Source organism: Prosopis cineraria, unplaced genomic scaffold (genome assembly GCF_029017545.1).
Source record: "Prosopis cineraria cultivar Desert tree isolate PC_DT_omini unplaced genomic scaffold, ASM2901754v1 PC3, whole genome shotgun sequence".
Taxonomy (NCBI): Eukaryota; Viridiplantae; Streptophyta; class Magnoliopsida; order Fabales; family Fabaceae; genus Prosopis; species Prosopis cineraria.
Window position 1 is genome coordinate 36,757,287 of NW_026555334.1, and position 13,828 is coordinate 36,771,114.

The 13,828-nt window shown below is 31.9% G+C and overlaps 2 protein-coding genes across 2 annotated transcripts; both read right to left on the reverse strand.

The window, feature by feature from the left end:
- Window positions 1-213: 213 nt before the first annotated feature.
- On the reverse strand, window positions 214-3,005 carry LOC129305571 (cation/H(+) antiporter 15-like). Its single transcript, XM_054945566.1, has 4 exons — window positions 2,775-3,005; window positions 2,630-2,686; window positions 1,674-2,534; window positions 214-1,555 (listed from the first exon to the last, which is right to left on the reverse strand). Exons 1-4 carry the CDS (start codon window positions 3,003-3,005, stop codon window positions 281-283), a joined length of 2,424 nt encoding a protein of 807 aa, XP_054801541.1. The 3' UTR covers window positions 214-280.
- Window positions 3,006-5,643: 2,638 nt separating this feature from the next.
- LOC129305572 (hydroxycinnamoyl-CoA:piscidic acid hydroxycinnamoyltransferase-like) lies at window positions 5,644-7,026 on the reverse strand. The gene has a single exon (XM_054945567.1). It carries the CDS (start codon window positions 7,024-7,026, stop codon window positions 5,644-5,646), a length of 1,383 nt encoding a protein of 460 aa, XP_054801542.1.
- Window positions 7,027-13,828: the final 6,802 nt, after the last annotated feature.

Below are 13,828 nucleotides of genomic sequence, written 5' to 3' on the forward strand. Positions count from 1 at the left end.
TTTAAACAAACATTTTCAAATTTGTGTTTTAGTTTAAATTGTCTATTAACTTAATAAATATATAGAAAATAGAACAAGCACACAATAAATATTGAAGTCTGTAAAAACAAAATGGACTGCAGAAAAGTAGTTTTGCCTTCATGGGCAGATAATCCAAGTTTCAGCCTCAGACAACTTACATTGTTTTTCATTTCCTTCTTCCTCCTAGTTTAATGGCCTTGCTGACAGTTAGTGACAGTGTATCAATGATAAGTGAACAGAAAGCGAAAGAGAGTGATGGTCAATCAGACTCAGAAGCTCGCCATGTCATACGGCCTCCACGCAGCATCAGGTCACCATGTCCTTCAAAATAAGCATACTCAGTGGACGCTGGATTGGGATTCCCATCACTGCTAGCTTGCGTCTGAAATATCAAAATTGAAGTCTCCGCCGCAGAATTCAAATCCGCCAACGTATCGCCGAGCGGTCCCAACGCCGGCTCTTCCATCACAGGGTCAAGCGTTTGTGCCAGCGACATCCTCCTCCCTTGCCCTCTCCCCGCTATGCACAAATCATACCCATTATCGCCCACACTGTTCAGCAACGCCAACGTTTCCTTCTCGTCTCTCACCACTTTCTCTAGATACTTCACCGATCCCCCCATGTCCCTTGTTTGGAATTTGAAAAATCTGATGTACTCTTCATCTGTTTGATCAAATTCGTCACTGGGGTTGTCCCAAATAATCCTCACCACTGTTAATTTTGTGTTTGGGTGCCTGCACATCCTCCATGCGTACGACAATGCTTCACGGTCATCCGCTCCACCAACGTAGAACATTGCCAGTTTTCGCTCTTTGCCTCGCTTTTGACCGAGCCCTCGATCTATGAATATTCCCAAACAGCATGGTGGTTCCTTCACTAGATTCTCGAGCACCACTTTTTTCTCGTCCTTGCTTGAAGATTCTCTGTTCACAATGTTTGCTGCTCTGGCTGTGGCTGTGCCTGCACCTAGACCATCGTATGTTGGTTGTTTGTACAGTGTGGTTAGTATGAGTGTCACTCCTCTTTGCTTCGCTAAATGGAGGATGTCTTTGTGCATGGTGTTGTAAGAAGACACGACCCTTAACTTCTCAGCGAATATAGCTTGGCTAAGGTTTTCGAAGCACTCAAGGTTATCCCCCGTCTGTGTGTTGTTGCTGTCTAGAGTGAGACCTCGCAAGAGATCTTTTTTGGATTTGGATTCCGTTACTTGCTTAGAAGCATCATCTAGGATTAGTGCTGTAGTGGGGCGGTTTGTTATCTTCACAAGCTCTACAGCGAAAACCTGGATAGGGGATTTAACATTTGGGTTCGAAGCCTTCAACAGACTGAGAATGACATTGGCGTCGTGTGATGTGTGGACACATGCCAGCACTCTGAGCGGGATGTCCGGTCTTGCCCCTTGCATGGTCCTACGCAGGCTACTTCCAATATCCGAATTCGTGAATTTGCTTATGGCGGCCAAGACAGGCCCCACTGGAATCGTCATTATCCAGCATATCAGTATCATTACCCCAAATGTTTGGTCATTCAGAGCCTGCATCATATTACACATACACCCCTCTTTGAATGTGAAGCTTGGGACAGACAGGATAGCTCCCGTGTTGGAACAAATTAATTTGATTTGACTATGATAGGTTGTTAGATTGGCTTACCAGCATGTCCCTGCCGGTGGTAAGGATGATGATTGAGACTATTCCTTTGGTATTCATGAGTAGTCCTATAGAGAAGCCTTCCTTGAGAGGCAACCTGTAGAGCATATAGACAGCGAGAGTGGACAAAATCTTGGCCATGAAAGCCAACAAAACAACCACCACAACGCTTGTCCAATGAATTTCCAAGGCAAAGTCTTCAACATGAATTCTCTCCGCAAGAACCGCAAAGAAGACTGGCATCATGAATGCTGTCACAAAATCAAGCACTTTCTCCTGAACGGCCTTTGAGATGATACCCTTTGGGGTTATAGTTCCCAAAATGTAGGGCCCTGTGATTGAATGAGCTCCCAATCCATCGGCGACAAATCCAAAGAGCAAAACCATATGCAGGAGACACACGACTTGAGCGTCGATCAAATCTCTGTCCTTTGTGCTAACCTTCTGGAAAAGCCACTTGGCAAGAGGATGAACCACATAGACGCTTATCAACAGAAAGACGAAGGTAGAGACGATGGATGCTCCTGAAGCTGCATGGAGTGCTGATATGGATATTACAAGGAAGATCCAAGAGAAGACGTCATTAATGAGAGCAGAGGTTAAAGCCAACTGTCCATTCTCGTTGAGAACGAGCTTGAGGCTCGTGAGAATCCTCGCAATCTCAGGGAACTCGCTGCATGAAAGGGTGATTCCCCATATCATGGCACCAATGAAATGTCTCGTTCCAGTTACCGGGGGAGGCATGTGTTTGCGTCCCAAGTCGGAGAGAAGTAGGTAGTACAATCCAATCCCATAGGGAATAGAGAAGATTACACCAACAATGGCGACTATTATGGCCTTTTGTTCCCGGAACGCCTTATTGGCCTCAAATCAAACTCCAAGCCGATCAAGAACATGTAATAAACAAGGGTCATAGCTGCCACGGTTTCCAAGGCCATCAGACTACTGAAAGTGAATACGTGATTGACATAAAAAGTAGATCGCCCCAGAACAGCTGGACTTGTCAAGAAACCAGCCTTCAACCCCAAAGGCAATATCAGAATGTCAAGAATGAAACATCAAGATGAAGAATTCAAATTTAGAAAAGGGCTAAGAAGTACTTACAAAAACATCAGTGACAATACGAGGTAAGTGCCATGGGGCTGAGGCAAGGATGCAGAGGCGATTAAATGATAGAATTACAGCGAGTTGCAGGGCAAACAGAGGCATGGTGACTTGTAAGGAATTTTCCAGCCAATAGCCAGACCCATAGGAGACCTGCTTATCGAAACAGACCTCCAATGTGCCGTTTGGTCTGGGCACTAGACTATATTCTTTGAAGACCGGAGAACTCATTCTTCTTCTTTGTTAGCCCCCTACAGATTCTGCCTAGAACAGGGTGGGAATCATAAGGAAAAGGAAGGTAAGGAAGAAGAGGATTTTACGAGATGTTTAACAAACAATTAAGGTAACAAGCTTTAGACTAATAAAAGGAAACAGAGAGGCAGGCGGGGGAAATTCCAGTAAAATGTATTGGTGTCTTTCTGGGACGGTTGCTTGCTTATTAATTATAGGCAGTTTGGCAATGTTTAGCTGTTCTTATTCTATTTACAGGCAAGTGTGCAAAATGTGTTAATTCCTCTGTATCGTACTTCGTGCCCAGATCCAGATGTTCAGGGGGAAAAAAATCTCAATTCATTGGTTAGCGTATACAGGTATTATAACACAGATCATTCTAACAAAATGAAAAATTTCATCTCCTGCAAGTTTGTGATGGTGGAGGCTGTGCGGTGATGATTGTAAGAAACCAGGTTGAAGTTTCAATTACAATTTGAGCTTCTATATTTAAGAAGCTCTAAGATCACAATTGTATAACTTATTAATTATAGAATGTCTTTAGGTTTTTTTTTAACTTAAAAAAAAAAACTAATGATGCCATTTGGCAACCAATTTAAAAATAACAAATAACATGCATACTCTTTGAAACATAATAATAGAAAACACAGACATAAAATATTATTCGAGATTGAACATGGGTCTATTGGACGTTGGTCGTATGCTGCAAGACCCAACAGCTCCGAAATTGGCAAACATGACATTTCACGTCTTTTGCATCTTTCACACCAGTTTTAAGAGCTGAAAACACCTATAGGTGAAGACAGGAGACCACTAGAACCTCCCGTAATTTTTTAATTTTTTTAATAAAATATAATTATTATATATTTTCGGCCCTCTTAAGTTGGCATGTTATAAAAGATTTGAAATACTAGATAGAATTCTCATTTTAATTTTATATATGATCTTTGATGCATGTATAGTTCAATTGTTTCAATAGTTTGAAGATATAATTGTCAGAGAATTTACTTATTTTCAATAAGATAATACTACAATTGTTTTTAAAAACATTGATATCATTTAATTTTGTTTTCATTTTATATTTGATGAAAGAAATTTTAAGAATTATTACTAATAAATTTTGTTAAGCATTCCAACAAAAACCTTAAGGTATATTGAATGTTATATGTTTGATGTCTATTATAAAATCACTTATCTAAAAGTTAAAAAATTATGATTAAAATATATTCTTCTAAAAAATAAATTACTTTTTTATGTAATAACCAAGCTATCATCATAATTTGGAAGCAAGCACTAATTCGTTGTGTACATCCTCATAAAACAAATTCTTGAGTGCATCCAAATGACGTGACTGCAAACAAATAGGGTTGTTCACGGGACGGAATGGGATCGGGATACCTTCGTCCCGTGTCCCATCCCAAAAAAAAGATCGAGACTGAATTTTGGTCCCGTGTCCCATCCTGTTAAGAGTCAGAATGGGACCGGGACAAGATCGGGACACCCCGCTGTTTCGATAAATGAAATAATATTAAAAAATATAGATAATAACGTTCATTAAAATTTTAAATTATATAATTTATTAAGTTTAAAATTAAAACAACACAAGCATATAAATAACAATAATTTAAAATCAATTATTGAATTATATTAATTACAACTACATATTATAATAACAAATACAAGTGATCTTTATACTATAAGATTAGTAACAACAGGTAAGTCAAACACAACATTAAATTATTATTCTTCTACTTTAATGAAGATATATTAAACTGATTACTCTTCTAAAATAAGCAAGAAATATGTTATAAATAAAAATTATTAAATAGATAGATATAAAAATAAATTATATTAACATAATTAATATATTATGAAGAAAGATATCACCATATTTACTCCATGCCATTAAAATTATCAATATAAAAAATTTAGTTTTAAATAAGAATTACAAATATTAAAATTATAATTGATATAATTACTATAAGTATAAATTATATTATATAATTAATATATTTAAAATAAAAAATAATATATATAATATTCGGGATGGGACGGGACGTCCAGATGGTAATTCCGTGTCCCGTCCCGTCCCAAACCCCCTTCCTGTGCCGTCCCGTAAAATCTCATCCCGATTATTTTCGGGCCTGGATAAAACCCATCCCGATATAATCGGAATTATAACGGACCAATCAAAATGAGTCTAGACTGAACACCTCTACGAACAAATTGCCAGAACAAAGCCATCACCATTTGCTGTCTCCACTTCCAGATGCGCTTTAGTCAGTTTCAGGATCTTCTTATTTATGATCATGAAACGGCACTTTGTTGCCTCAAATCCCTAATTTATTTCGTCCTGGGTTCAAAAAATCGAAATGGATTCTCGAAATGCATACTAGGTTGAGTTCAATGGAACATGATGACTAATAATTAATTAACAAGACGCCAAAAGTCAAATTTGCTAGAAATAGGAAATATAACGATAATGATCTGAAGCTAATTGTGTCAAGCCTACAACTTTCAACACCAACAGTACTCTCATCACATCTATTCAAAGCAGGACTATGGCCATTTTGAGAGGGGCTATAAGCCGCACTTGCGACTGATGGAGCTTTGGACATTTTAATTTGGCTCACAGCCATCACAATTTGGAAGTAGTACGAAACATGTCCCCTGTTTCCTCGTAGAACAACTTCTTGAAAGCTACCATATGTGACACTTGCAAACATAAGGCTACCATGAAGCCATCACTTGCAAACATAAGGCTACCATGAAGCCATCGCCATCTCAAGAAAGCTTTCCCCTCCCTATGAATATTTCCTGGTCCCATATAGACTGGCTTTCCCCACCCAAAATCAGCATCTTGAAATGGAAAATTCATCCAACTAACAATATCTAGATTTGGGTTTCCCTTGGGTTTTCCAGGACAGGTGTTCCTCAGCAGCCTCGCATCCTTCTGACCTGCTATATCATCAAGAGCTGATCTTGCGTAATCATCTGTCACCTTCTCTAATGCTCGTCTTATTTCCCCAACGGCATAACTCACAGGCTTGCTCATGACATCATCAAACGTGCTCGTTTTAGTCACAGTGGGTATCGCTGCGTTTCCAAAGTAAGAATTATGAAGAGGTGGCCTTAACCGATTTCGACAGTTAACCCTAGTGGACAACCTCGTTGGTTGGTCGCCATTTCCCCCATACCGCGCCTTGCAGGCACATCTCCACAACACCCCAGAGATTACCTCAAAACTCGTATAAGGCCGCCTGGGAGCATCAAAATTACTGGCCTTTTCTTTCAGTTGTTGAACTTGATTTTTTGTGAGCTTCAGAATAACAGCAGCAGCTTCATCCTCTGCATCTACCAAGCTACCTAGCCAAAGTGGTGGTGGAGAAAACTCGGGATGATCAAAACGCGGCGCCGCACATGACTCTGCTCGCGAATCTAAAATACTTGAATCACGATGTAGCATTTCAGTCGAGCTTAAATCTAAACCCTCTCCTCTAGTTATCCTAGCCCACGAGTTCACAAAATGAACGATACATGCCCCATCAACCACAGCACGCGACACGGAGACCCCAAGAGTAAGACCACCACATCGGAATTTGGTGAGCTGAACCGCCAAGAGAGGAATCTCCTCCACAGGAAGATTATAATCAATCTCGGGCACGAGCTGTTCAACATCTTGGCTGGGCTTGAAGTCACCGAACTCATCCAACTTGGCCAGCGAAACGGCTTCTAAAAGCTGAGCACCCCTGCCACTGCAGTGGAGTTGAAAGCGACCGCCTACATTTTCGCGTAAGTGACCGGCGAGGGGATAGAAGTGAACCAGGGATTGGCTTAAAGATTTGGTGAGAATGTGAATGGAAAACGGGAGGAAGGGTTGATCATTGACAAGGGGCCTGTAAACAAAAAGGAGAGGGATGTGGATGGAGGGCTTGGACTGGTCAAAATCGGAGAGCGGAAATATTCCGGTGGGTGTGGGTTCGGAAGGGATCACCATGCGAGAAGACATCACAGACACCATTGTGTTTAGTGTTTACGGTCCCAGGACTAGCCCTTGGCTCCTTCTTGATGGCTGGTCAGCTGGTGTTCGTGACAGTCGATGAAGGAATAAAATTACCCAATGGGTAAGCAATAAAGATCACGTGTCAGTTTTTTTGTGTTTTGCTTCAAGTTGATACTTTTCTTTTGCAAACTCTACACAGGAAAACTTGACTTCTCTCCGTATTCTCCACTGTTCATTTTCTCTTTACCTTTCATTTCAATCGTTAAATTTATTTTTAAATATTTAAGATTTAATATTTTATAAAATTATTATTATATTAATTTTTTTATAAAATTTTATATTTTAATAATAATTTTATAAAACATCAAATCTCAATCATTCAAAAATAAATTCAATAGTTGAGATTGAAAATGAAAAAAAAAAAGGGAGAGAAACTGGTTTAATTTCAACATAGAGGTAATGAATGAAGAAGGCGGCCATAGAGGTGGTGAGGCACGTGAAATGTAAGTGCAGCAAGGTGGCTGCCCTCCATTGTGAGCAGAGGCTGAAATGGAAAGGGCGTATGTTTTGTCTCTTGTTTTATCTACCGAAAATTTCTGCAACAACTAAACTTCCTATCATTATAATATTAATTATGGGATTTGATTTTCTGGTGTTCGTGACAGCTTGAAGGCCACGCATCTTCTCCCTGTGGTTTTTATTGATTTGGAATATAATCATGAATATTAGATTTAGTGGAATGTGAATATGGTGAATCTGTACCACGCATAATAATGTTTTTTTATTAATTTTAAAAATTAATCATATAAACTCTACATAATCTTGCCCGACTTTTTTCGCAGGGGGATGATATTTAAGGCCTCTCGAAGAAATTTATCATAATAAAATTCATCAATTTTGTATTAAATATTATTTTATACAAATATGTATTATGTTATTGTTAAAATTTAAATTTATATTTATATTTTTCATTAGCATTTAAGATTTAAAGTTTAATTTCAATAATAGAGACGTATTTTTAAAAGGTAATATTTAATATAAAATTCACAGACTCTTAATTCAGAAGGGTCTTAAATGGCACTCTTCCTTCTCGGCATGCCTGCCAATTTCTCGTGGGATAAACTGAGATTTTATTCCTATTCAATTTAATTTCTGTTTTTTTTAATTAATTTCTAAAAAGCTTGTGTACTACTATTTGGGACTTGCCTTAAGAATATGTAATCATAATTCAAGGGTTTTTTTAACAAAAGTTTGTGCTTCGTTTTGCAACAAAAATAAAATATAAACTCAAAATAAATGAAGATTAAAATATGGAAAGGATCGCATAGGAAATACTGAATTGAGAAAGTTGGCTCGGATTGCACAAAGTGGTGTAACAAGCTTTAGCTTCATATCATTATATATATATATATGTGTGTGTGTGTGTGTGTGTGTGTGTGTATGTATATGTATATATGTATGTATGTATGTATGTATATTAAAGTAAAGTTAAAAACTACAAAAAAAATGCTACGTGTTTATTTTTATATTTGTTATAATTTTGTACTTCAGAACATCTTTCTATAATTTTATATTTTAGAGTTAGGTTTGAGATAATTTATTATTTTTAAGATATATAAAATATATTATTCAAGTTTAAAGTCAGGTGCAAGATGAATTATTAATGTTTAGATATATATAAAAAATTATATTTCACCTGTTTGAAATTTAAATATGATCATATTTGAATTCAAATTAATATCTTTCTATTTAAAAATTTAGAAAAAATAACAATTGTTTAAAATTTTTGTTTAAAATTTTCCATGTGTGATCATGATTTCCAAAAATTTCCATCTATATTATTAAAGATTTGCTAAAAATTAAGTTTTCATATGATTGTGTGTGTTTATCTATTTGAATTTAAATTTAAATTAGTATACATCTATTTAAATATTTAGAAAAAAGAATTTGTATTTGAAAATTTAGATCTATTCTCATGATTTTAGAAAATTTGTATCATATAATAAAGTATAGATATCTATTTATTTAAAGTCAAGTTAATAGATACTTGTCTAAATATTTAATATATGATTATGGGTTTAAAAATAGTAAAGTGCATGTTTTTTATTTACGAAAATGTATATCATCAATGATTTATGTTTAAAAATATTAAGTTCAGTAGGTTGATATAGATATTTAGTATTGCATGGTTTAAAATTATTAATTTCGTTTATGATTTATAAAATATATATAATAGTAAGTGATAATCAATTTATTTTCAAATTCAAATTGATTTGGATCACTTTAAATATCTATAGTCACAAAAATTAAGAATTAATATCTATCATTATGATTTTAAAAAATCACCCTTTCATTTTCCTTCCCAATTCAACTTTATTTATTTATAAATTATTAGTTTACGCTAATATCACACTTCACAATTCAACATCTAATTCACTCTTATAATTGCATTCAGTTTATTATCCTCTCAACTATTATTCATACAATCCATGACTTTTACATTTGAAATTCACATAATTTGTATATTGTTGTTAAGGTGATTTATGGGTGGATATTTTCAATTAGAAATGCATTTGTAAACTCCGATGGTATTAAATTAGTCTTCTAGAATGTTGAAGCGCATCTTTATGACTTCTATATTTCTTTTTTAATAGTTAAATCCTATCAATTGTATCCAATTTTGTCCACTATGTAATATTTATTATGATGAAGTCGCATCCTGTGACAAGTTCTGTCTATTGTTTTAAGTTCAATTTTGTAAATATTACAAATATTATAGATAGAGAAAAACAAATGATAATTATTTAGCGCACACGTCATTAAACTTTTTAAATTTTTTATTCAAAAACCGTATTTAGCACGTTTAAGATAATACCTTGTCTTAAACTTTTTCTATCTATTTGAACACTTTTCCTACATTAAACTTTATTTTTTAACTTTATTTAATGAAGTATATATGTAGTATTATACTTTATTTATATGAAGCACATTAAGTTACACTTGCTATGTTGGAGATATGGGGATCAAGGGATATGATGGGAACAAGAAGGTTAAATAATTATGCATTATTTATAATTGCAAAAGTCTATTTATACTTTTTAATACTATTTTCATTAAAATATGCCTGCTCAGTACTTCTATATGAAAACACTGGCTGATCAAATATGATTTGGATTTTATATTTTATGAATATAATATGAATTTTATTCTATGTAATTTCGAACCGTAATATGATATACGTAACATGAATTTTTAGTTTGAATTTTATTCTATTAATTTCAAATTTCAAACCATAATATGATATTTAGTTAATGTGACTTTTAAATTTTAATTTTATTAACATCTAATATATGTTTATTTTTACACCAGCTTATTTATTTATTTTGCATTAATTTGAATTAATTTATTCTGAAATTAATTTACAATATGCCAATTACAAATAACTGAGGTTACTAATATTGCATTTCATACACTCGAATCTGATCGATGCCTACAACCTTGGCAAGTATTCTTCAATTTATTTTTTAATCTCATTGTTTTTGTTAGATAATGTTTAAAGTTTAATTCATATTTTTTCTTATTTACAGCAGGCTTACATATGCTATCTATGACTTTGAAGTGTGATATTTACATAATTTATACTATCAACACAATAAAAAAAGAGTGGCGCATTGTGTAATTGGAGGGGTCAAACTACCTTATGTCCAAAGGGACCCATGCCACTCTCCCTTAAAATCCTACCTTCTATTTGCTTTATATGAATAGGAAGCAACATAGATAGGTGTATATATAAAGTGAAAATTTAGAGATACATGTTCTTTCATTAATATGTTATACCCACACACACTATATTTATTTCCATGTTTTTTCACATACTCCTTACTATTTCATGCATAAAATAGTTCTAATTATTTCATCAAAATCAACAAAATGTAGTTAAATTATTAGTATTATTTAAAAAAGAATGAAACAAATTTTTAGTTTACTCTTATTTAAATACAACGTCTTTAAAAATAATTTTTCTTTGATATGATGCCTCTTGCTGTTCTTGTAAGATATTACCAAAGAATAAAATTAAAAAATCATTAATAGTCCATCTTTTATATAAAAGTGATTTATAAAAAATTATCAATTTATCCTGTAAGGTAATTTATATATAGGCGAAGATAGAGTATTTATTTGTTTTTGTTGTTGTTATTTCTTCACTTCTAAAATAGAATGACACTTAACTATACACGTTAGTCCCCTTTTCAAATGCACTTGGAAGAACTCATACCATTAATTAAAGTGAAAATACAAATAATATATTAAAAGATCATATTTTCAATATATTGTTATTTAGATTTGTATGACATATTGATAATTAGGGAAAGATATGCAAATTGTATAAAAAATCAATATATAAAGTATGCAATTTTTAAAAGACATCTTAATATAATTATATATAATTTATTTTCTAACAATTTTTTAGTTATAAAATTATTTTAAAAATTAAGTATTATACAAATGTCAAAAACCATAAATAATCATCATGCACGAATGATTGTCTAAAAAAATTAATACACACACATATATTAAAAAAAAATGACCCCTTGCTTTCTTTGTTGGTTCCGCTTTTGGGTGATTTGTATTTGAAGAATATGAGGTAGAAATTCATTTGAAAACTCAAATAGTATTGAATTAGTGTTTCACTGATATTATTTGTATTATCAACCTTGCAATGTGTGACTGATATATAATGGTTTGGATAATTCATCTTTAAAATATGATTGAGTTAACTTCATCAAACAATTTAAAAGGTTTTGAATTAATTTTTTCAAAACTATCTTATTTTTTATCGTATTGATATATGTAGTACATATTATGTAAGTAATCAAACTTCTGCAATTTTTTCAAAGTCATTTCTTGTGCATTTTGATGAGAGGTTGCAAAGAGGGAAGGTATTTTTGAATTTTTTTTCTTGAAAAGAACACTCAATAGATAATTTGTGAACTCTGAAATTATTTTGTATCAATCATACATCATACCATTAAAAAGAGAGAGCCTAAATTTTTATCCTCAGAATTAATTAGAGTTAATCTTTATATATCTTTTTATAAATTATTTTTTAGATTTTTGTGTATATTAAATGTCAATAATTACAGTATTTTTAATACAATTTTAAAACCTCATAACTTTCAAAAATTGATAATATGTTTTATTGATTATTAAGTTTTTTTAGCATATTTACAATGAATTCAAATTGTAGAATAAATTGTTAATTAAGTTCAAAAATTATAATTTAAATCAAATTTAAGAATAAGATACTTTAATATTAATACAAAAATCGGTGATAAATTACTGCAATAATTTCTAACTTAATTTTAATAAGAATAAAAATATTTTTAATAATATTTTAAATTTATTGTCATTTTCAAATTACATAGACAGTGAATATTAATAATTAAAGGTTTACTATTCTCAACATGCAATCAATTTCAGCCGTGCGTAAGTTAAACAATTGATTCCTTAGATAGTAAATTTTCTTCTTCCATCATGTTAGAAGAGAAAATAAATGATAAATTAAACTAAGTTGATAAGTGTATCATGTATTGAGAAATTAATGAAAAAAATTAAACATAAAAAGAAAGCCTATGAAAATTAAGATACATTTTTTAAAAATATTTCTTTTATACGTGCATCTCAAAATTTTGTACTTTGTAATGTCTGTCATGTAATTCTATGCTTTCGAGAGTTAAATTTGATTGTTGATTCGTGGTGGGTTTTGGAATGATTTTTTAATTATTATTTGTATAAACTTAAAAAATAGTTAATGATACTTTAGGATATGCTATCAGCCTATTTTATATATTTATGAAATAATTTCAAATGTTAAAATGTGGTTGAAGTTTAATAAAATATATACGTATAGTTATTTATGCTAAATCAAATCAAATTTTACAATTTATGTGTCTTATTTCCAAAGTAAAAATTGTTAGCTTATTAACTCTAAAACCATATAATCAAAATAAAATGCATGCTTAGAATAATTTTTTAATCAATCACATAATCTCTTAAACAATTTAAAACAGATTAAATGTTAAATTTTGATTTTATTATCTTTTAATCTATTTCGATAAATCTTACATGTTTCAAATTAAAAAATAATTATTTAATCAGCACATATATATAGCATCATTTAAATTAAATAATATAAATAAGCCTTTGAAATTCAAATCTCTCCCAACTGAATTCAAAATTGTCATCAACTCAAAGACAAATTCTAATTCATTTTATTTAATTAATCATACAAAATAAAAAATATATAATTTTCCAGTTTAAATGACACAAGTTTTAATAATTAAGAAATACTTCATTTATTAAAAAATATAAGGCATTTTTAATAGAATCTCACCCTCTAATAAAGTAATTAATTATTTTTAAATTAATCATATTTTTTATATTTACCCCTATTTAATAAGGTATTTCACCCTAAAATAAATATAAAATAATTTATTTAATACAGACACTTTTTTAAAAAAATGATTACACTTTAAAAAATTAAAAATATTTTATATTTTTAAACACCCAATTCGTTAAAAAATATTTTATATTTTTAAATAGAAGGAGTATTGTATTAGTTTAAATGATTACTCCAGAGTAACAACAACATTATTATAAAAAGGTGTGACATTATACAATTCTAATCCAATGTCATATATTTAATATCTACGCAATATATATTTGTACACTATATTACACAAAAGTAAAAAGGCACACAAAATTTTTCCTGTTTAATGGATTACATATCAGCTTACAGTCAATAAATAAAAAATATTAT

Coding starts and splice junctions, on each gene's coding strand:
- LOC129305571 (XM_054945566.1), bottom strand. CDS start 3,005: ATGAGTTCTCCGGTCTTCAAAGAATATAGTCTAGTGCCCAGACCAAAC. Junction 2,535..2,629: donor CTACTTTTTATGTCAATCAC/GTATTCACTTTC, acceptor GTTTGATTTGAG/GCCAATAAGGCGTTCCGGGA. Junction 1,556..1,673: donor CCACCGGCAGGGACATGCTG/GTAAGCCAATCT, acceptor AATATGATGCAG/GCTCTGAATGACCAAACATT.
- LOC129305572 (XM_054945567.1), bottom strand. CDS start 7,026: ATGGTGTCTGTGATGTCTTCTCGCATGGTGATCCCTTCCGAACCCACA.